The sequence below is a fragment of the Amia ocellicauda genome, chromosome 21 (genome assembly GCF_036373705.1).
Source record: "Amia ocellicauda isolate fAmiCal2 chromosome 21, fAmiCal2.hap1, whole genome shotgun sequence".
NCBI classification, from domain to species: domain Eukaryota; kingdom Metazoa; phylum Chordata; class Actinopteri; order Amiiformes; family Amiidae; genus Amia; species Amia ocellicauda.
This window is the reverse complement of record NC_089870.1, coordinates 5,786,842-5,811,172: the sequence shown is the minus strand read 5'-3', so window position 1 is coordinate 5,811,172 and position 24,331 is coordinate 5,786,842. Positions and strand designations below refer to the sequence as shown.

The 24,331-nt window shown below is 39.5% G+C and overlaps 2 protein-coding genes across 6 annotated transcripts in view; one reads left to right on the top strand and one right to left on the bottom strand.

Moving 5' to 3' along the window:
- Positions 1-4,280: 4,280 nt before the first annotated feature.
- tmem179aa (transmembrane protein 179a, genome duplicate A) lies at positions 4,281-10,824 on the top strand. The gene is made up of 4 exons (XM_066694084.1): positions 4,281-4,681; positions 5,947-6,084; positions 7,859-7,937; positions 8,290-10,824. Exons 1-4 carry the CDS (start codon positions 4,296-4,298, stop codon positions 8,467-8,469), a joined length of 783 nt encoding a protein of 260 aa, XP_066550181.1. The 5' UTR covers positions 4,281-4,295; the 3' UTR covers positions 8,470-10,824.
- The window catches only part of c21h14orf180 (chromosome 21 C14orf180 homolog), a 51,743-nt gene continuing 37,849 nt past the window's right edge, over positions 10,438-24,331 (bottom strand). For 3 of the 5 annotated variants that reach the window (XM_066694080.1, XM_066694079.1, XM_066694081.1), the window contains 7 exons: positions 22,630-22,750; positions 17,003-17,033; positions 16,550-16,658; positions 15,312-15,478; positions 14,731-14,872; positions 14,181-14,207; positions 10,438-12,614 (listed from right to left, as the gene is read on the bottom strand). In XM_066694080.1, coding sequence (XP_066550177.1) covers positions 12,409-12,614; positions 14,181-14,207; positions 14,731-14,872; positions 15,312-15,478; positions 16,550-16,658; positions 17,003-17,033; positions 22,630-22,750 — 803 coding nt within the window. In that variant the 3' untranslated portion in view covers positions 10,438-12,408. The remainder of the gene's footprint in view (positions 12,615-14,180; positions 14,208-14,730; positions 14,873-15,311; positions 15,479-16,549; positions 16,659-17,002; positions 17,034-22,629; positions 22,751-24,331) is intronic. The other 2 variants (XM_066694083.1, XM_066694082.1) reach the window with 2 other exon arrangements.

Sequence of the window (24,331 nt, the reverse complement as noted above, 5' to 3'; positions counted from 1 at the left end):
ACATTACAGCATTTTTTCACACCTGCCTAAAACTCTTGCACAGTACTGTACGTCAGGCCCTTCTTGTTCCAAATGCACCTACTTTCGAACTAAGAGAGCCCTGTCCTGTTAATAGTAAGCAACATAACTTGTCTGTCCCTTTACCTTTAATACCATAGCAGTCTCAGTGAACACAATGAAAAGTATAAATACCCTTTGCAATTGCTGCATTTGCAAATGGCAATAAAACAAAGCAACATACAATTTGTATCACTATAAGCCTATTTTTACACCTTTTGACACCCCCCACCTCGCAGCTGTTGCTCTTGAGCAGATAACTTCAAACACATGCTTGTGTGACTTCCAGCAGTCGGGCCCTGGAGCCCACATATCGACAGCGTCACCACCAGTGAATCCATACAGCATTAATGCCAGCCTCCTCTCTGGCACCACCGTGATGGATGACATCATTAGGCCGAAGTAAATCCTAATGCGTTGATGAGCAGAGACCCCGATGTGCCAAAACTCGGACAAGTTCACTTACAGAACCTCCCACGGCTTCCATTGATTATATGTCACTGTGATTAAATCCATGCAGACAGTTGGGCTGAATCAGTCTTTTTAACACAGGCACATACAGACAGATAAAGTCTCGCTCAGTCTCGGATTCAAGGCTTTAATTGCCATCTTGAACAAGGGTGTCACTTTAAAACCTTTTAAATTGCAAGTCGTCGGCTAATTTCCAAACTCCTAGATTGGGAGTGATGAGCGATTGTGCTCCTAACAGACCAAAGTTATTAGTACAGGATCAATTTCGGCTTCAAAGTGCTATATCTTTATCGGAATTCGGGATGTGGCTGAACAGTGGTTGGCCTTTTACTGAAGAGAAATAAATGGGGCCAGGAAATGGTTTGGGAATTATTCTTTCCAGTTAATCCCAATAATAATTATCTCATTGACTTTGCCCAATTTGAAGTACTACTGTTTTGTATTTAAGCTTTATTTTCTCCCAAAATATACAGTGAGGGAAAAAAGTATTTGATCCCCTGCTGATTTTGTACATTTGCCCACTGACAAAGAAATGATCAGTCTATCATTTTAATGGTAGGTGTATTTTAACAGTGAGAGACAATAACAACAAAAAAATCCAGAAAAACGCATTTCAAAAAAGTTATGAATTGATTTGCATGTTAATGAAGGAAATAAGTATTAGATCCCCTATCAATAAGCAAGATTTCTGGCTCCCAGGTGTCTTTTATACAGGTAACGAGCTGAGATTAGGAGCACTCTCTTAAAGGGAGTGCTCCTAATCTCAGCTCGTTACCTGTATAAAAGACACCTGTCCACAGAAGCAATCAATCAATCAGATTCCAAACTCTCCACCATGGCCAAGACCAAAGAGCTGTCCAAGGATGTCAGGGACAAGATTGTAGACCTACACAAGGCTGGAATGGGCTACAAGACCATCGCCAAGCAGCTTGGTGAGAAGGTGACAACAGTTGGTGCGATTATTCGCAAATGGAAGAAACACAAAATAACTGTCAGTCTCCCTCGGTCTGGGGCTCCATGCAAGATCTCACCTCGTGGAGTTTCAATGATCATGAGAACGGTGAGGAATCAGCCCAGAACTACACGGGAGGATCTTGTTAATGATCTCAAGGCAGCTGGGACCATAGTCACCAAGAAAACAATTGGTAACACACTACGCCGTGAAGGACTGAAATCCTGCAGCGCCCGCAAGGTCCCACTGCTCAAGAAAGCACATGTACAGGCCCGTCTGAAGTTTGCCAATGAACATCTGAATGATTCAGAGGAGAACTGGGTGAAAGTGTTGTGGTCAGATGAGACCAAAATCGAGCTCTTTGGCATCAACTCAACTCGCCGTGTTTGGAGGAGGAGGAATGACCCCAAGAACACCATCCCCACCGTCAAACATGGAGGTGGAAACATTATGCTTTGGGGGTGTTTTTCTGCTAAGGGGACAGGACAACTGCACCGCATCAAAGGGACGATGGATGGGGCCATGTACCGTCAAATCTTGGGTGAGAACCTCCTTCCCTCAGCCAGGGCATTGAAAATGGGTCGTGGATGGTATTCCAGCATGACAATGACCCAAAACACACAGCCAAGGCAACAAAGGAGTGGCTCAAGAAGAAGCACATTAAGGTCCTGGAGTGGCCTAGCCTGTCTCCAGACCTTAATCCCATAGAAAATCTGTCAGCCTCGAAACCTTAATGACTTGGAGAGGATCTGCAAAGAGGAGTGGGACAAAATCCCTCCTGAGATGTGTGCAAACCTGGTGGCCAACTACAAGAAACGTCTGACCTCTGTGATTGCCAACAAGGGTTTTGCCACCAAGTCGAAGGGGTCAAATACTTATTTCCCTCATTAACATGCAAATCAATGTATAACTTTTTTGAAATGCATTTTTCTGGATTTTTTTTGTTGTTATTCTGTCTCTCACTGTTAAAATACACCTACCATTAAAATTATAGACTGATCATTTCTTTGTCAGTGGGCAAACGTACAAAATCAGCAGGGGATCAAATACTTTTTTCCCTCACTGTAGTTAACTTCAGATGTTGAGTTAAATTCCTACATTCATCCATTTAAAAAGGAAGCATATAATATTAATACTGAAATAAATAGTTCCTTGTTAGTTTTAGAAGTAAAATGTGAATATTACCAAAAAACACATCTCAGTTTGTTCTCTATATGTCATAATATAGCAGTATTTTGGTATGTTTGCTGTGTTTTTTTAATTAAAAGCCATTGAACAGACTTGGGCACAGTTGTTAAGATTACAATCCCATCTTGTAGACATGCATCCAGAACCAAAGTATTAGTACATTTTTTGTCTACATCATTCTTTATTTTTTATGACCATCTTATTTATCCATTTTGCTTTTAATGTGGTGTGACAAGCTCTCACATGTTCTCAGTTATACAGTTCACACTCGTAAGCATTGAGGTGCATACATGGCACATGCATTCCCTGGGGAAATCAAACCTCTGAAATCACTTTTTTTTTTTTTATCAGGATCTATCAAAAATCAAGGGCATTTGGATGATGGTTGCCAGATGTTGTTGCTTTGAGGGTTTCTTTATTACACTGTAACTAATGGTGATCTACACATACTGTTTCATTTCCTCCACTTATTTCAGTCTTTAAATGAGTAAATGTCTGAGGTCATCTTTTACTGTGATTGTCCTTGGTGTGATTTCTGAATTCTTAACTGCTTGGCCTTTTGCTGTCCAAAACTTTATTCCTATACGTTGAGTGTTTGTATATATATAATGCTCTTTGCAATTGTTTAGGTTCAGTTTCCTCAAAAAACCATGCAGGTTGACCTAACCTAAGATATTTAGTAGAAAAGTGTCTGGCACTGTTTCACTGTATTTGATCCCGATATATTTGAGCGCACATTCATTCAAAGCCTCTAGACATTACAGGGGGCATAATCAGTTCGCTGAAATTTGTATATAATGCCTAGGGAGGGATGATGCGTTACTCCAAATTGTTTCTGTCATGTACATGGGTTAAATATCACAAAACAACACGTAATTGTATCTATAGATAATTATCTTAAATGTTCCCGTACTTTGTACAAGTTGCGTCTCATTTTTCTTTTCAAAACTGTAGAACGTCTTAGAAGTGAAGATGACCGCTGCAGTCAGAACTAAACTGATGCACTTGGGAACTATTGCAGAAAATATTAGACCTCAGTTCCTACAGAATTAAATCACATTCACATTTTACAAAATAATAATAATAATAATATACTTAGGTGAGGTCATTAATAAATAAATAAATCCCACTTCGGTACCGCTCTCCATGGTCCTGAAGTGGAAAGTATGTTGCAGCTCCATATTTTTTGTAGGTATTCTAGATTTTTATTTAATCTTTTTTCAATAATTGAATATACAATTATTTATCATTATTAATAATAGTATCATCGTCATCAGGTTAATTCTTTATCAATGAGGTTGCAACATTATCTTTACATGCATTTATCTTGATTTGCACTTTGCAATGAAGCAGAAACATCAAATGAATCAAAGTTCGTTTGTTTTAAAATGTTATTACTTGTATTTCTTGTTTTAAAGTGGTTTTTTTTTCTTTCTGATACCAAGACGTTGTGTAGAAAATTCACCCAAGATTGAGAGCAATGGAACAACCCATGCAGCAATTTAGAAGCGGATGACTGCCATTTTCAACCTGTTAAAAATAAACTGTAGATAAGGCTGAAGAAAGTCGCTTTTTGGTATTTCTTGTCTACCACCACAACCCAGCAGCTGAAGACAGAGCAGAGAACATGCTGTACCTTATGCGTCAGTGTTTCACTGCGCAGGCGCGGCTGCACTGGGCACTGAGACTGAATGCCAACAGGAGAGAAAAAATGGCTCTCGATAATTTTCTCTTTGCCCAGTGCATCCTCTATTTCTTGGCTTTTCTCTTCGGCTTTATCGCTGTTGTGCCGTTATCTGAAAACGGCGATGACTTCCAAGGGAAATGCCTCCTGTTCACCCGGGGGATGTGGCAGAACGAGAACATCACGGTGGAGAAGCAGAGGTTTATTGTGGAGGAATGGGGACCCGAGTCGTCGTGCCGCTTCAGCACTTTCGTTGGGATAGTGTCCCTCATCTTCTCCGCAGTGCAGGCGTGGAGAGTCCTGTTCTACCTCTGCAAGGGCCACGATGAGTGAGTTTGCATCCTAGGACTGGACGCTGCTGTCCCTTCTTGTGTGCGCTTTGTGTGTGCTTTTAGGTTTGGACGTTGCATTTGTACCTTTAGGATAAACCTCTCCTCTTACAGTCCCCCTGTTTACGTGTATATGCGCTGTAACCCGGGTGCAGTGTCAGGTTCATATAAACGCGTCCCCTGAATGCATGGTCCAATAATTGTGTACATGCAATGGTGAGTCTCACGAATTGGCTCAAGATGCTACTTATTCTCTTATTGAAATGACCCCGTCGTTACACTATTATCGTGCACTTCATTGCTTTTATCCACCCAGATTTGGCGCTCTAGGGAAAGCAAGCTAGATCACTATCTTAAGCAGCAATATGTGGCCATAGGAAAAGTGCCGGCGGTGAGAGCAGCAGGGATGGCATTCATTCTCCAGGGCTGTGATAAAGGGAGAGGTGGCTGTTTGAGGTCCCTCTCGCCTTACAGTTTCGCATAGATTAGTCACCCCTGTTGTATTGCTGTGGGGGGTCTATTAAATCAGGCCTGGGATATTTTGCAGAGACTGGTCATTCCTGCTGGAGGCAGGGGGGTGGAGAGGGGGAGGAGGGCTTCTTTGTCATTTTAACAGCGTTTTATTACTTTTACCTGGAACATCTACATATATAAAAATACTCTCATGCAATGTCGTTAACAGCACAAGCACTAAACTACTGTATTTGACCGAAGCAGGTCTGAAAACATCACTGAGCGCAAATGAAGCTGAATGCCTGTGGTTTATGACATAATTGATTCCAAAACTGTATTTTGAGGCACAAATCGGGCAAACAAAAGCCGAACTAGGGGAATTTGTATATGTATATCTATGTATGCCAACGAAGGGAAAGCAATCCATTGAAAATAACAGTAGATCATATAAAATCATTTTCAGATTCTTGAAATCAATCTTATGCAATAGAACAACCCATGGCATGCACCCCCAGATTTTCACTGGTTAAAGGGAACAGCCTTTCTCCTACGCAATCCATAAGCACAAGAAATCAAGATCTGTACAAAAACTAACTAACTAAATAAATATGGCAGCTCTTATGTATTTGCTGATTTACATAATACTGTCATTTTCTTCCTGTGAAATATCCTTAATGTTTTTGATAATTATACTGTCTGGCTGCTCCTTTCTGTCATTTGCCCAGAGAATGACAATTAGGGAAATTGCTGATGTTGTGCCTTTTTCTCCCCTTCCCTCCCCTGTCTGACCTTGAATCTTTCTGTAATTACAGCTCCTTCTTTTATGCCTTCATAAATCTGCTGGTGAGCTCCTTTGTGGTTTTTGTCATCTTCGTGGCCAGTACCATTGTCAGCGTGGGGTTTAATATGTGGTGTGACGCCATCACAGAAAACGGGAGCATGCCAAGCAGGTTAGTAGCTCTCCTTAGCATTCATATGAACTAATTCTTCACTTCTAAAGCACTTTGGTAACTTTAAGCACACACTATTGATTTTATATCACGGAGGTGGCTATATATAAGAGCTATCAATTGAAGTTGGCATCGGACACGATGGGAAAAGTGATCTGTTACATGGGGACGACATCAAGCTTAATTATTACAAAGTGTGAAATATACAAAATAAATACTTTATTTTGACAGTCACCAGCTAAATCTCAATACTGGACTCACACAGAGGTACTGAATTAAATGTCTGATTCCCCATTTCAGATTGGTTGAAACCTCTGCTTCATAAATTAATTTCCAGTTAATGCATTAGTCTACTGGCCTGGTCAACATGATCATAAGCACAAACTGTATTTAAAAACAAACACACAGTCTTAGCCTGTACTAAATTAATGGCATCCCAAAGGAGTGGGATTTTTATGTGGATTTCTGCCTTTATTGACTTGCATAATCCACGATTACAGCTGAATATGAATAGCACTATTTGAAGCACATTTAATATGCTATGAAGAAGAGCACACCAATTCAACTTTGTCATGCATTAATTGCTGCCTCCAAATGTAATGTCAAATAAACATGAAATAACAGATTACTATAAATCACTGTAGGGGCAACAACTAATATATTCCCCTTTAAGTTTTAACTTAGAATAATCTAAAATATATGTATGCATGCCAACTTTTTAGTTTTCTTTGACTGACACAAATATTTTATGAAATTGGATATTATAAAAAAGGGAAATGTAATTTATAATATGACACTGAATCAAGTGAAAATGTCCTTGATTAGTGAGACGACACACATCCGGTGCTTATTGCATGTTGAAAAGTCATGCTTGCACTGAATCTACATAAAGGGATAGACTTGATCAAACTGTGTGCTACAGTTCTTATACTAAGGACTGAATTTGACACTAACAAGTATTGGATGGGATCATGAGAAGGAAAAGGCTTTGAGGGTCCCTGTAGCATTGAGGAGAGAGTGAGTCATACCAATGAGAGTGAGTCAGTTTGTCCAGGTTATCATTCAGCCATGATGGCAATGATGATCTACATGTATGATGCACTGACCTTTGAGTCTATACTACTGCAAGGGAATTTGCTGAGAAGTGCACTGAATTGGGAAATTGTCTGGTAGGTAGTTGATTTAGGTTTGCTTTATTTTCTCACTGATACATACAGGACACTATGGCTTTTAAATGGCCCTTTCACCCTCCTGGTGAGCGCAGCTATTACAGGCCTAGTGTTCGTCAGGTGATCATTGACTTTTGAGAGTAAATCTTGATTTAATTAAATTGTTTTGCTGGGGAAGTTCAATCTGCAGTTTCCTATGTGTGTGTGGCCTGTGTAAGTGTTTTATTAGGCATACATTTCAAATGTTCTGATACTGATAAGGGTTATTGAATATTCAGAAGTCTGTTAAGGAGCTGTAAACATCGCATGTTCAATGAAAAGCAATTTCCATGCATCTGATTTGCAATACAGAGAGCAAATATCATTACAGGGAACATTAGTCTTTGCATCTCGTGTTGGTACAATGCTTATACCTTGTGCATAAATGATTACATTAACTTAATTAGCTTTGTTAATGATTACAGTAGATGTAAAATAGTCTCAAATTAACTTTCATGTTACTGGTGTAAACATTACATCACCTTTATTGATCTACGAAAACAAAATATTAGGTCATTCACAACCCAATTACTAACCAACATTTCTCTCTCCAATTGTGATAACAGCTGTGAGGATCTACAAGACACAGACCTGGAACTGGGGCTGGATAATGCCTCCTTCTACGATCAGTTCGCTATAGCACAGGTAGCATCGCAAAATAAAGTAATCGATCTTTATCTGTTTCCAAAGTCAAATAGTATTCAGTTGGAAATACCTCTGGTTGAAGGAGACATTCATTTGTATTTGTAAGACTTGTGTTTTACCCTGACAAAGAAATTGCAATGATTGAATCAAAGTAACTATCCAAAAAATTAGATTCATACATCTTTTACATGGCCTCAGCCATTAGCAGATAAAAACTGAAACTGCCATCTTTGTTCTTGTTGGTTTTCCAACCAAGAGTGAGTAGGCGTTGGTAATTATTCCGCTCAATGCTGTGTGCAGAACCGTGAATTTGGAGAGGATGGGGTTTGATGACTGCGCTTCTGTCTTGCAGTTTGGCTTGTGGGCTGCCTGGCTGACGTGGCTGGGCATCACAGTCCTGGCCTTCCTCAAAGTTTACCACAACTACCGGCAGGAAGATCTGCTGGACAGCCTGATCCACGAGAAGGAGCTCCTGCTGGGGAGGTCCTCCAGACGGGGCTCGGATGTGGATGAAAAGAGTGGCATGATCTAATAAGTGCCCCCCGTCTGCCCACAACCCCATAATTCCTTCCCCAGGAGTCAGTGTTACTTATAAACTTCCAGTGAACCTCTGTATCGGTGGGTGTTTGTGACCTAGGGACATCCAGAGCTCTTTGGTTCTGATCTAGAACTTGAACAGCAGTTCATTTTACATTACCTCGAACCCTGGTCCTCTTTGCAGTGTTAGGAAGTGCTTAAGGAAAACCTTGTTAAGTGTTGCTAATTTGTAAATTTTGTTTTTTATTAATGAAAGTCCTTTCTTTGTCCCCAAGGCATGTATTGAAGCGCAAATGAGAACTGAGTGCAACACAAGGCACATGTTTTGATCCTAGCTCAGTGGGCACCAATGGGTGCTGCAAACATGATTCACTAGTAGATAATATGGAACAGAAAATGCAATTAAATCACAATCCATTTAGTTATTTCACAATTGCACTGCACATAACTAATTTTGACCTTTACTAGATAACTATACAAGGCATGACTGTTCCTGTGCATGCTGGTATTTTTCATGTCTGATTAGCTCCATCCAATCCCACCAAAAAGGAATGGAAGTTTGTAAATAGCAAAACTCAGTAAAACACCATTCTGGTTGGCTAGGCCTAAGTGCAATACACTCCACCCTCTCTATTTTATGGGAGCCAAGTATTTTGCATGCTGCAGCGAGGTGTGGTGTGTACTTTAGCAGTTTCACATGTAATCACAAGTAATTATATAAAGCTGAGACTCTTCAAAGGACTTAGGATCTGGACAATCATACTAAAAGGTTTTGTCATGTGTGCTCAATTCCTTATTTCAGTATTGTACCCGATAGCCTAACGGTTTCATTTCTGTCCTTCTCATCCATTAGAGAAATATGTGGGACCATGTAACTTCTGCTCTAGCAATGCCAAACCAGTTGGTTATTCATATTGGTTCTCACCTTGCCTGTCAGTGCGTTGGTTTTCCACATCCCTCCTTGGTAAGATGCTTTCTTTGACCTCTCTTGTTCATATGTTTGGCAGTGGTTCTAACTTGGATTCCTGGACCCCTAAATATGCTTAAAGAAAGCACCAGATGTATGAAATAGACAACCTTATTCAAGGATACAAAATATTTAACTCACTGATTTGATTTAACATATACAGCGTTCATCAAACCATCTGTAGAAATGTATGGAGCTTCATGGTGCTCAATGCACAAATCAGACTGTATGAGTACTGCTGTTCAACTGTATAATCATCAGTTTACAGATTCTACTTCACAGTATTCATTTAAAGAGGGATCCTCAGACAGTCAAAGGTTAAGACTTTGTTCCAGTTGTCCATTGTAGCCCTGGTCTATGCAGTACTCAAAAAGGGGCGGCTGCTAAGATGTGGAATCGACTTTAAAGAGCTACTCTTTAAATGACACGAGTGAAGGTCTTTCAAACAGTTTTCATAGATCCCTGGTTTTGTGTGTCAGATCAAAGGCTTCTGTTCTGTGACACTTTCCCAAATTAACCCGTTGTTACCCGACAGGTACATTAAAGACTTCTCAAACAGTGTTGTACTGGTGAGTAGGTTTCCATTTCAAATGCTCCGACAATGATTTTTCCTCATGTAGAAAGGATTAAATGTAACCACATGCATGGCATTCAGAAATCAATTAATTTACCAACTATATACTTTACTAATTTATTTTTCGAAATGACCCTGGGGTCACTGGGGTTGAAAGTTTACTTTTCCATTTTTTCTCCTCCTGTCTTGGCCTTCTTAGTCGTTTGGTAATGAGTTCATCCAGTGCAACATTTCTCAGTGAATGTCTACTCTAAGCTGTAGTTCACAGGTCATACATTTTCTTGTTTCTGCATGACTGAATAGTTTATTTTGTGGTATTCAACTGAACATTCCTCTGGCACCATATCCGAATCACCATTAGCCTTTTCTCTAGCCCTGTACCCGTCTCTCACAATGGGATGTGGAAGAGGTGTATTACTCAATTTAGTTTCCAATGAGTTTTATTTTAAAATAATAAAAATATATAAAGGCACTTTTTTTGTAAGTGACCATGTACAGATTGTAATACAGTGAAATACAAAAACAAAAAGGTATGCACTTTAAAGAGAAACAGACCATGTGAACTTGCTAGAGATATTTTTGTTGCTTAAAAACAAAAGCTTCGGCGCAATTGTCGATTCTGAAGTATTTTGTGTATTTATTGATATTACACTGTCACAGTGTATTGCTTCTAAGTGCAAGGCTTCCAGATACACCTACCTTATATCTATGAAAGTATTTACCTGAAACTTGGAAAAAAATGTTATTGAAAGCTGTGTTTTGTGTCTTCTTATTGCTCTGAAATTAAAGGCATTGACATACATTTAAAACGTGTTTTTTCTTTTTGCAGCTTTAGTTGACAGTCGGATTCAGTTGTCCCCAATGGCTAAAATGTATTTTGGACATTAGAAGAAACATTATTAGCTTGTCAAAATGTTGTATGTAGTGAATTGAATGACTGTGATGTATATCAATTTTGTGGTCACTACTTTCCAGGCTGTAGCTCTTTTACACCACTGTGTTATTTTAGTTAGAAAAACATGCCATAATAGTTGTGTTTTTGCTTGCCTGAAATCTCATTGTATTAAGAATGTGTAAGTATTTTAAAAGGCCTTACATAGTTCCATAATGTATCAAAGTGTTAAGGTTTATCATTGAGATTCAAAACAGGAAAACACAGAGTAACTAACTGGGGAAAAAGAAAAGAATGGAAGACAAGCAAAGAATGTCAGGAACCAAACATTTCAGATTTAACAAAGCAAGTTATGTATTCAGATATTTGCTGACACATAGAGTGGTACCCTTGTTTCCATCTAGGAAAACCAATTTGTGGCATATTGGTAATGAATTAATACATGGAGAAAGCCAATGTCAACATCATGTCTATTCTTAGAGTTAAACAATCATGTCGTATATGAAGTATCCTCAGACACAGCTGCTGCTAATAATGAATGCATAACAGAGTATTATACTGCATTTCCCTGTCAAAATGTTGTGCTTGATATGACTGGGGGAGTTTGGTGCCAGGTAAGTAAAACCATATTTCTGTCCCTGTTCCTTAAAGCTATGAATCTGAATAACTAGTGTACCATCAACATGGGGGAAATGGTCCTTTTGTTTGACATATTCTAAGATCCTTTTCCTATGTTATGCCAGTGTAGTATCTTAGATGACAATTTAGGAATGATTTCAGTGGTCCAAATGAAGGTTGAGTTCATCCAAACATGGAGTTAATTTTTGGTCTGTTTATTGAACTCTGTTTTGAAGCTTTCTGGTGCTAATGGATATTCAAATTTACAAAAAGGTGCTGAACAGTTGTGCTTGTCCCTTTTAAGTATTTAATGTCCCATAACCTTTAGAACACATTGGTAGTATCTTCCTTTGTATATGTACTGTTTGGTTTTAATTTGGGCATAGCTTTCACTCCAATAATCTGCCAATTTATTTCTAAAACAACTTCCTAAGGTATAAATATCCACATTCTAGATATAAAATACTTGTTAAATATAGGTATAAAATAGTTACTATTTTAGAAAAAATAAATGCAATGATGTTGGATTGGGTGGTGATATTCTCCCCTGTTGATGGTACCACCCCACCCACCCAGAGAAGGAAAATAAGAAAGCACAAAATAAATACCCACTTTAAATGTCAACACTGTTGACACGCCATAAGCTTAACAAAAATCCTGTTTACAGTGCCAGAATAAATGAGCTGGAAATGTATATATATTTTACTCTATGTAGTGTGAACCTTCTAAGGTGCATTTTTACACAACATTACAGAACTGCAGTTTTGCAGTGTACATTAAGTGCTTTTAAACAAGCCACTTGCTTGCTGAAGACTTTGAGTAGGACAGAAGCCACACACAAGGCTGGGATGTCTCCCATTCTGCTTAATAACCTTTTCTTCTATCACTGCATTGTTAGCCAGATCCAACAGCCCCACAGAACTTGCTTCACCTGAACAAAGTAGACAATTAACATGGATTCCAGTTCCTCGCAGGCTCTCAGGTGCCTCCGCCTGTCCGTACAGAACAGCACGGCTCCCAGCAGCGACAGCAGCACAAACATGCAGGTCAGCAGAGCAAAGTGGGGTCTGCTCCTGGAGTCGTCGTACGCTGAGGGGAAGAAAAAAAAAAACATTAAATATGTATAATGCATTTATAAATATTTAAATGAAGTAATACATATACATACACTCAGCTTTGTGAAGATACTTTCTACAGTCCCAGATCTAAAATCCCAATGTAGCACAACACTACTTTTGGTGCAGGTTAGTGGTTCATTTGATCAGCTATCAGCACCAAAACAAAAACTAAAAATGAAGCCCCAGACTGACAACAGAGGATTCAATTTCTTGTCCAGACTCCTCAGGTCAGAGCTTCACACACTATTTCAATGTGACTCGGTGACAAATACAGCAGGGTTATAGTTTAGATTTCAATGCTGTGCTGTAATGCTCAGATCTAATGATGTAAGAACTCAAAATAACTTCAAGGCCGGAGTCAAATTGTTTAACTCATCAATCGAAAATTGGAAAACCAATACTGATTATTTAAAAAATATATACATTTTGCAGAAAGCATTTATAAGTAACAATGACGAGACAATTGCTATGCACCTGTAAAAATGGTGTGTACATGTAATGCTTAACACTGATGCAAAGTAAATTGCAAAGTGCAAACGGTGCATTATATGCCCTTCAAGTGGGGCAGGATGTGTGGGGGGGAAATCACATAAGCTGTCACTTGTTATAGAGCAAAAACAACACACCATTAAAGCACAGTCCCTATGCAACAAAAACAGCAGCCCTGCAAAAAGACAAGATAAACGCCTCCCAGGAGAACAAGTAACAAACAAATAACCAACTCATCGGATGGTGAAGAGCATGCCGGCACTAAATTATCATTTATATAATACAAGAGATGGTTATTTTTATTAGCAGCGCACTTACTAGCTTCAATTAAAGGGAGTTTATTCCACCTTATCCTGATTTTATTAGACCACTTCTGTTACTGCTTTCATTTCTTTTTAATTCATTGTTTTAATTATGAGCGGAGACAAATGGTGAAGTTTCAAGTGGATATTTAAAAATATATGCATTTGCTAATAGTCAGTGCTTCAGTACCAAATAATCAACCCCCCTGACCCCCCAAAAAAGAAGATAAAAATAAGCTTGAAGCATATTAAATAAAACATCCTATCTAAGCTAGATCAGAAGTAATTTCCAAACGCCACAAGCTGTCATAATATTTTAGCTCCAAGTTGTTCCAGTACCATTTTAAAGCACATCATCACATTTTGTGGTATTAACTTCACAGCAAACTCTTATTGGTTACAGCCAGCACCTCAGAGATAATCTGAATTAGTACTCCTTTGTCATATTACAGATTTCCTGATGTTTTGTTGCTTCCCCTCTGGCACATTCTGATAAATTACATGTACGATTAAAAAGAAAAGGGCTCTGTTTTCCTTTAATGTGTACAATTTAAACAAATCAGCTTTAGAACACATACAAATAAAAAAGTAGGGCTGCTGGAGGCGGCTAGAAATTATTATTTTTTTCTAAGATCATGCTTGTAGCAGCATGAATAATACAAACAGTTTTGACAGTTTTAATTGATGAAGACAAGTGACACGCTGCATGCAGTCAGTGCATTCTCTTTCAGGCTATTTGCACTTACCTAGTAAACAATCATAGTAAGGAATGTCTGAAAATTAGACAGATGAAAGGGAGTTTAAGACTTGCAAGGCTCCACCACAAAAGCTTTAAACAATTATCGTGACTGTGTAGACTAGTGAACACACACACATTACTGCTGTAATAAAGTAGAACATATTATAGGCCTCAGAGCATGTGTTATTGTTCATGCAAATCACATATGTAGATTTGTTCCTGAGGTGCTTACTCTAAGTCTAAAACTATAGTACTCAAGAGAATTACCGTTTTTGTTCTCTGTGTGTTCCTTAATTGAACAACTTATTATTTTAATAGGACAGATTTCACTTTTTTTTCCTGTTCTTCTGTGTCACAGCAGTCCAGGGCTTTTATTGTTTTAGTTTCATCTTAATCTCTCCGGGACTTAATTGCTCTAAACATTTCCTCATCTGAGCACATTCAGCATTTTGTTTTACAAGTCTTTTCACAGATTTGTTATGCGGTGCAGCTGGGATACCATCTGCAGGGATATAATATGCTGTGGAATGATTTTTAGACCCGATCTCAGAACTTACTGTGAACGATGATCTCGGGGTCCCTGAAGCGAACCCTGCGCTCTGACCTCTTTCTGTGCGTTGCCTCGCCGTCATGGCTGCTTAAGTTTGACCTCTTCCTCAGGATAGAGGTTGGGAATGTACACGTTGTAGGAATGCCATTCTGTTGGAAAAAACAAAGAATAGGCCATGATTTTTCTAACTAGGTAAGGCTGACCTCATAGTTCACAGTACAAGCAGTTTGGGTGAAATTTCCCTAGATTCAAATAATGTATAAACCAGATCCTACATACCGAGTGAAGGCAAATTTGAGGGTCAGTCTTCACTCAGACAGCAGTGAGATTACAGGCACTAGTACTAGAACTCTTAACAAGGTGAAGAATGACATATATTAAAACTAATATTAAATAGTAAAACTTTGTTAAAGAAAACAAAAAAGGATACAATGCAACTAAAATTGCCCAAAAATGCAAGAGATTCCAGTGTATGAATGGTCTAATGAAGACCTTCTGTGTATTTGGCCCCTGACTGTTTCTCACTGCACCTAAAAATACATTTCCTGTTTTATCCAACAAATAAAAAGCCTTAGATATGAGATCTACCTTGTGGTTTACGACTTCTGGTGGAGGGAGGACTTCCTTTTGGTGCTGAAGCCTCACGTCCAAGCGATCCTCGCTCTTTGCTGGGGGAACACCATTAAGAGCATCGCTGAATGAGTCAGTGGTGGTGAAAGTCTTGGAAAGTGCTGACATATACTGTCCTAATGCATCTGTGGAAGCAAAGGAAATCATGGGCCTAAGCAGACAGCATTCGGAGCCTGCTTTCTCTCAATTCCTTGACCATGAAAAGGTTGATTTCTCCAGTTCTACAGAAGGAAGACAAGATATGTGTGGTGTGTGCTGATGGCCTTACAACCATACAATAATGAGAAACTGGACCCCAACAGCTGGTCCTGGACTCTACATTGGGCAAACAGGGTTCATGTCACCGTATCCCCGTGGTCATGCAACATTCTCATACCACAGCAGAGACGTGAGTTTTCACTCTGTCCTTGTGAAAGACATCTAAATCCTAAAGAGAGACTAACACCCGGCCTTGGTAACAGCCAACCATACGCTGCAATATTTACAGTGATAGCTCAAGGTGTGCGCCCTGCAGGAGACTGTGTAGTTGCACGCTCTACTTCCTCGAGTGCGTTCTAGCTGAGAGAAACACAAACATCAGACACCTTTGCCCGTGATATGCACAGACAATCCAAGTAGGATTCCACAGAAATACTTTGCTTTCCAGAAAGTTTTAGTTTGGTAAAATTAAATATTATATTTGTAAATACAGTGGTTGTGTGGATTCTAACACTGTCTTCTGATATTGATGTACAGTACTGCTGCCCCTAGAACTACGAATTCTGAAGTGTTTTCGGCTGGTAATGTCTGTGCAGCAAAAGTAGACACTTTTTCACATCCCAAACTCATGTGAGACTTTTTTTTGCAGCTGATACAGAGCCAACACACACACACAAAGCTGAAATATGTGTCTACCATCTACACTAGTCAACGTTGTAGTGTATCCTTCACTTCCACCATTATTCCTCTCTTGACAAGTGCCTCAAATACACTTTTTGACACAAACACACAGAAGGGAACTCCTTAAAATAATTGTGTATAACTAAGCAGTTTAAGCAGATAACTTTCTCCTTGTACAATGTGTAGATACATTAATGAGAGCTAATTGCTTCACATCCCAAAGCTATAACTCTTCACTGGTGCAGGCCGTGGTCTCGTCCAGCTCTCCTTCAGCTGGTAAATTAAAGCTGAATTAAGGAAAGCTGACATCTGCTTACCTGAATACTCTGTCTTTCCGATTTCCGCATAGACTGAAGCCAGCAGCTCGAGGCTCCTTGCAGTAATTGGGTGGTCATTACCAAATGCTTTCTGCCTAATTTTAGTTGCCTGAACCAAGCAAGAAAGAAAGAAAAAAAAACCTGAATCAAATCACAGCTCAGACTGATTACACAATAATTAAGTATTTAATTAAACAACTTAATTACGCTGTGATAAAATGTTACTACTTAATCACTTTTGATTGTGTTCAAAAACAAGATTTCTTGAAATACATCACAAAAGGACATGGGCAGTCCTAATGTACCAGTTATACTCTAGAAATATGTGACAAAATAACTGTCTCCCAGGAGGAGAAATCAGTGATTCTTGAAAACTATTGTTCAAAGCACCTTCATTTTAAAGGATGTCTTGAAATCACTGATATCTTAAGACCTAAAAGAAGTTCTACATACCTTTCCACTGTACTCTAGAGCAAGATGAGGCCTGGAAGCAAGAGAATAAAGAAAAAAGTTAGCTTGTGCTTGGCAGCTTGTCACACAGACATTGCCTCTTCTCTTACGTTAACGTTAACATGTTCAGTTTGTTTATGAAGGTCATGGTTGGTTCCTCCAGCTGTAATATTTACCGGGGCGTTCCTGTTTCAGTGTGTATGCCCCGAGCCGCTGTCCTAGGCTGACTGGGGACACGTGCGCAGGGTATTTTTTTGGCCTCCTGCTTGATGGTTGGGAGGCAGTCACAGAAGGTCAGTGCTCTGTGAAGACAGGCTTTTTTCCAACACGTGGCCCATGACCCCACCGTGCTGTTGACATATGGGCATAAGCTGCAGGACTGTAACCCCCGCTCTCTCTCAGCAGATGGGGAAGCCAGTTCAACACCTATCTCCTTCCTCTGCCAAGAGTGATTAAGGACCACTAAATATTTCACTGCTGTCAAGACTGACTCCTGCCCAAAATGTGCCGAAGATTAGGCATTACTTCACACACTGACAGGCTGGGTGGTGTCAGAATGTCAGAAATATTTAAAAAGTCACCACAAGAGCTACAAATACCCCCAAACTCACTTCTTTCGTTCAGGATACTATTGAAATGTAACAATTAAGGCATTCCAGATTGTGCGTTAAAAACGATTTGGCTCTACACATTAAATAAATACATGAAAAAAATCCCCTGATCCCCTTCTTGTTTTGAAGAACGGTTGAGTCGCAGGGATTAAAATCGAATTGCTAACCTAGACAATATGTCAAGGGTGACCTTTCGATTTCAGCGTAGACATTTCTTTCATAATGTGTACTTATCTTCCAATTTCTAAGGAGAGAGACACCCCTCCACCCCTACAAAAAAACACAAAAAAACTGAAAATCTGTTCTACTTGAATTCAAAACTATCCTGGGAATAGAAATACAGTGAGGGAAAAAAGTATTTGATCTCCTGCTGATTTTGAAATGATCAGTCTATAATTTTAATGGTAGGTGTATTTTAACAGTGAGAGACAGAATAGACAGAATAGACAGAATGGTGGAGAGTTTGGAATCTGATTGATTGATTGCTTCTGTGGACAGGTGTCTTTTATACAGGTAACGAGCTGAGATTAGGAGCACTCCCTTTAAGAGAGTGCTCCTAATCTCAGCTCGTTACCTGTATAAAAGACACCTGTCCACAGAAGCAATCAATCAATCAGATTCCAAACTCTCCACCATGGCCAAGACCAAAGAGCTGTCCAAGGATGTCAGGGACAAGATTGTAGACCTACACAAGGCTGGAATGGGCTACAAGTCCATCGCCAAGCAGCTTGGTGAGAAGGTGACAACAATTGGTGCGATTATTCGCAAATGGAAGAAACACAAAATAACTGTCAGTCTCCCTCGGTCTGGGGCTCCATGCAAGATCTCACCTCGTGGAGTTTCAATGATCATGAGAACAGTGAGGAATCAGCCCAGAACTACATGGGAGGATCTTGTTAATGATCTCAAGGCAGCTGGGACCATAGTCACCAAGAGAACAATTGGTAACACACTACGCCGTGAAGGACTGAAATCCTGCAGCGCCCGCAAGGTCCCCCTGCTCAAGAAAGCACATGTACAGGCCCGTCTGAAGTTTGCCAATGAACATCTGAATGATTCAGAGGAAAACTGGGTGAAAGTGTTGTAGTCAAATGAGACCAAAATCGAGCTCTTTGGCATCAACTCAACTCGCCGTGTTTGGAGGAGGAGGAATGACCCCAAGAACACCATCCCCACCGTCAAACATGGAGGTGGAAACATTATGCTTTGGGGGTGTTTTTCTGCTAAGGAGACAGGACAACTGCACCGCAACAAAGGGACGATGGACGGGGCCATGTACCGTCAAATCTTGGGTGAGAACCTCCTTCCCTCAGCCAGGGCATTGAAAATGGGTCGTGGATGGGTATTCCAGCATGACAATGACCCAAAACCCACAGCCAAGGCAACAAAGGAGTGGCTCAAGGAGAAGCACATTAAGGTCCTGGAGTGGCCTAGCCAGTCTCCAGACCTTAATTCCATAGAAAATCTGTGGAGGGAGCTGAAGGTTCGAGTTGCCAAACCTTAATGACTTGGAGAGGATCTGCAAAGAGGAGTGGGACAAAATCCCTCCTGAGATGTGTGCAAACCTGGTGGCCAACTACAAGAAACGTCTGACCTCTGTGATTGCCAACAAGGGTTTTGCCACCAAGTCGAAGGGGTCAAATACTTATTTCCCTCATTAACATGCAAATCAATTTATAACTTTTTTGAAATGCATTTTTCTGGATTTTGTTGTTGTTATTCTGTCTCTCACTGTTAAAATACACCTACCATTAAAATTATAGACTGATCATTTCTTTGTCAGTGGGCAAATGTACAAAATCAGCAGGGGATCAAATACTTTTTTCCCCCACTGTATGCTTTTAGTTTGCCTTTTTTAAGTGAAACCATGAAAAAGCCTTCGATTTACTTTGTCTGCTCAGGTTTGAGACTCTGAGAAAATATTCTCACCCAATACTTTAAATGTATTATCCTAAGCAAACCACCAAGGCTCACAATGGTGTACATAATAGCTCCTGTGTCCTGGGCTTATGGGGCTACATTTTATAGGCAGTCTTAGGCAGTGCAACACTCTGCCCCTTCACAATAAATTTGCAATAGCCATAAGCACAATTGACTTGGGTAATGATTATATTATTATTATACATAGTAATCATACCTTTGCTTTATGTGTCAGTATTAACAGAATAACAGGTTTCATTTAATATTTTTAGAGCAATTTGGATGCGCAACAAAGAAGACATGAAATCACAGTATCATTCAGGTGAGATACTGTTAATTGGGGCAATTTTCCATTTAAAAAGGGAAAAGAAAATGGTCAGCGATGGAAAGTCATAGCTCCTTTGTGTTCTGTATAAGGAACAATAGCTGACGAATACCACGGCGGCTCAATTAAGACAAATTGGGTCACCTACATTGCCAGGGTCTTGTTTTCCTGTTTGGACAGCTCTGGGTAACAAATCTAGCCCAGATAAGCAGTGATTCTCAGGCTGTAGGCAGAGAGGATAGGTATCCGGACACAAAATGAAGTCAATGGAAATGTCAGCCTGGTGCCAAGTGGCAGCGATGTGACCTGGCAGCATGGCGACTGTTACAAACACGGTGAGGGAGCGGAGTCAGGTGTCGCCGAGGGGCCCGTGCCATATCCTCCAGAGTAGCGTCGCTCTCTGCCTGTGTGCACTGCATGGAGGTCAACCATCACCTCCGCGTGTACTTAAAAATGTGGAGCAAGCTGTATTTAGTGCTACAGATGTAACTGCTACTGTTCCAAACCATATCATCTTAAATAAGTAATAGAAGGGAATCGAGTGTCCTGTTTGAAGTGTGCCAGGGTATCTGATAGCTGCACTCCGAGGACTCCTAAGGTCCGGGGACATGTCTGTCTTCGATAGGAAAACTTTGCTTTACCATCATCATTGATCAGGATTATTTACAAGACAGTTATCCATCACAGGGAATTGTTTAAAAACTGCAGTATACATCTGGCTTACTGTATAAAAGACTATCTGCACATAGCTTTGTTTGTATTTTATTTCGTAAAAAATTAATCTGTAAAATGGAAAAACCCTATTATTCACTTTTCTATATGCTAATGCTTTGGGGGGCAGTCCTGACATGTTTTCACCGGCTGCACTGTGTTTTATGGTGTGTGAGCTGACATCTCTTATACAGTAAGAGACATTCTGCACATGACAAATTAAGTTATATAAACAGTTATGTCTGGCATATTTCTTGTGTCCAGCCCCAGACCTGAACCAAACTACAGTGCTACTGCAACCATATGACTACTTACTAGCATAGTTAAAGAGAGAGCACCTTCATAAAAGGCCAATGAAGTAGAAAACAAAGAAACACAAAAGCAGTGACCTCCCTGCCCATTGCACTAATTCTGTTTTTATAATCTGCCAGATACCCATGATCTCAGTGAGAAAACAGACAGTGTGAAACCCCAAATCTATTTGAAACAGCATACAAACACATCTGTTTGTATGTTGTATATAGTTATTGAATAAACTTTAGGAATTGTTTCTAATGGTTAGGAACCATTAACAATTACATTTATAAACTATCAATAAACCTTTATAAAATATGATTTATTTTTTTCTTTAATAAAATGTCTTTATTAGTTATGATAAATCATATCTTATATAGGTTAACTGATCATTTACAAATGACATTCCTGACTTTTTATAAACAATTTACCAATCAATCATTTAATAATGATAGTATAATATAAAGTGTTACCAAAACTATTCTAAATACATATATAAATGTTTAATATAGCCTCTGTATAGCCTCTTATATAGAGGCTTTTTATTGTCCGATAAAGAAAACATACTATCAATGGCTCCTCAGAATAACTATGGTATTCTTGAAAATACAGAGATTGAGATGATGGATGGAAAAAGCAGACTGTCTTACAAAATAACATTTAAACGATTTTAACATGCAGTAACAGAAATAATGGGAAAGAATATATTATATATATCTTTACATTTCTTCACCCCAAGCAATTAAATTAAATGCTACAAGCAGAATGGAAAGAGAAGACTTAAATACATGTTTTAAGTTCAATTTATTTTCCTTTCTTATCTTTGTTTTTGCTTAATGAGTTATTGCATCAAGTGTAGACCAATGAAAATAGACACCGGATTCCAGTGTTCCTGTAACACCTGACTCACTATAAAAAGTGGTGTTTGTTTTCTCTCTTGCTAGTCTTCAAATACATTAAAGTGCTTATTTTGCATACGGTTAATGATACATAGACATTGCAGCCTTATAGGCTATACAGGAAATTGGCACTCTCTTTTTCTTTGTGTATAAGGTGTATACATCCTTATTTCTATATATAATCAAACCAGTAATGGTATTTTAAAGAAGAAAAGCTTCCAACACACAACGTGTAATAAACATATTCAATTTTGCTAGCCCACTTTGTCACCGTACATAAAAATATATCAATGTCCAGGCAGAGGAACCAAAACAACAACAGCAACACAATCTCCACATTGACCTTTCTAGCAAACAACAGGAGCACCAGTAAATTAAATGCACTGCACCATAGGAAGGTTTCCATTGTTACTCGATAATATAGGCTAATACTGGAACAGCAAACACACTACAATTTCTGACTGAACAGTAAATTAAAAACACAACAAAATCCACAGATGCCCCCCATGCATAACCCTCCAACATCCCCCCACGCACACAAATGTAGCAATGCCAATTATTGCACTGTATTGATCACATCTGTAGAGTTAATTATTGTGTCTGGAGGAGCTGCTCATCTTCAATCACCCCATATCAATAACGTATTGGGCTTTAAAAAAAAAACAAAGAAAGAAAAAGAAAAGAGCCATAATCCAACTGCTTGCAGTCTTATCTCAGATGCTAAGATACAAGCCCACAAAAGCAGCCTGGTATGAAATTGCTAGGCGTAAGTACTCTTGAGAAGGTGAGAAACAGATTAGAGAGAGGAGATGTGCAGTGAAAAGAAGAATCCATTTCAGATTAAATCCCCTCCCGAAATCAGGGGCCTACCTTTTACTCATGATGCAAAGCTGGGCTAGGTTCTCATAGTCCCTGGCTTGGGAGGCCTGCGCCGACAGATCCTCGACAGAGTCCCATGCTCCTTCACCCTGCTGTGCTACTTCAGGAGGGCCTGTCAAAGAGAGTGTAATCAGAATCAGTCATCAACCAGCACTCCTTCCGAGGGCCAGGAAACTAGATCCCAAACATGGGCATTTGGCCACCTCAAGTAAACCTTAAACTCAGGAGGAGAAGAAAAAAAAGAACGAGGAAAAAAACAAAAAAAACAAAGCTTCCGAATAAAAAATAAACATAAAAAAAAACACAATTTTGCCAGGTGCAGTCCCACAAAGTGATGCCGTACTCTGTTGTTCCCCTTTCATAACACACCATACTGCGTATGAGTCATAACCTTGGGAGAGAGAGTGGGGGGGGGGAGAGAGGCACAAATGTGCTGGAGCTGCTCGGGTACAGAAGTGCTGAATCAGAGGCCGTCGTGTTTCCATAGCGCTTTGCATCTCCTAATCAGATAATGCAGGCAAGGGGCATTTTTCTTCCCAACGGTCTGGGCTGCTGGATTTACGCAGATGCGAGGGCGCTGTGTCAGCAGAATTCTGGCGAAAAGAAATCCAGTGACAGGCCGTACCAGGCCATTAATCACACTCTCATGTGGATACTCACTCCTTTCCTTTTTTTTTTTTTTTTTAATCCACCAAAATCCGAAATTCATTGATATTATAAAGGGATACTGTTTAATTAAGGACTAACTCTTGAATAAAACGATCAAAGTCAGCTGTGCGTTAATAACAAGTGAGTTAGCTGCAAATGTCAACACATCAGGGTGAGAAAAATAACAATGGCTTTTTTTATTTCTCCCTTGATAACAGGAGGAAAGTGAAGGAAACTGGAAAGGAAGTACCTCACAAGATTTCCATTTCCTACTGTAATACTGGCTAGCAGTTTGGAGGCTGAAACAGGGTTGCTTGGAGCAGGAGCTATACTAAATTGCTGGCGTATTTTGGAGTGTTTATTATGGGATGCAGGTATACTTCTAAATTGTCTGATGTGTTCTGCTCCACACCTTTGGAAACATAATTAGTTAAAAACTTAAAATCTGCTGTGCACTGGAATATGAAATGTTTTAATGCTTATCTTCATCTCACTAAGAGCCATATTAAAATAAACATTTTGGACCACCTGCTGATACACTCCTGTACTCAGTTTTGTGCCAAATACCTTTTCATTTATATGCAGAAAAATAACAGCTATTCAGGTCATGTTAGTAGTTAGCTCTAAGCAGGTAGACAATAGATTAAAGTTCTGACCTAATCTGGCCTACTAGTCTGGTTTTGAGGATTTACAGAGTTCAGAGGCCTTCAGACCATCTGGGAGGTGATGAAAAAATGGTTGAACATAGAATTCAGTGTTAATCAATGACACTAGTTCAATCTTACATCAGTCATATTTTTAAGATGTATATAATAAACTGCAGCTATACCAAATGATGGACATATGGCTACACTTTTTGAGAACAATGTAGAAAAACACAAATACACTTGTCGAGGTCCCCAGCACTATAGAACTTCTCTTGAAGGGACCGTATTGATCTGCAATAGTATGCCTGCTGTATCCTAAAATGAAAACCTGTCTCATCTCTCACTCTGAGCTCTAAGCCATATGACTCACCACAGTGAAACATCTTCATCACAGCATC

Bases quoted from the DNA above. Each gene is read 5' to 3' on its own strand.
- tmem179aa (XM_066694084.1), top strand. From the start codon at position 4,296: ATGCTGTACCTTATGCGTCAGTGTTTCACTGCGCAGGCGCGGCTGCAC. The intron at 4,682-5,946 runs GTGAGTTTGCAT...CTGTAATTACAG, and splicing joins CTCTGCAAGGGCCACGATGA to CTCCTTCTTTTATGCCTTCA. The intron at 6,085-7,858 runs GTTAGTAGCTCT...TTGTGATAACAG, and splicing joins AACGGGAGCATGCCAAGCAG to CTGTGAGGATCTACAAGACA.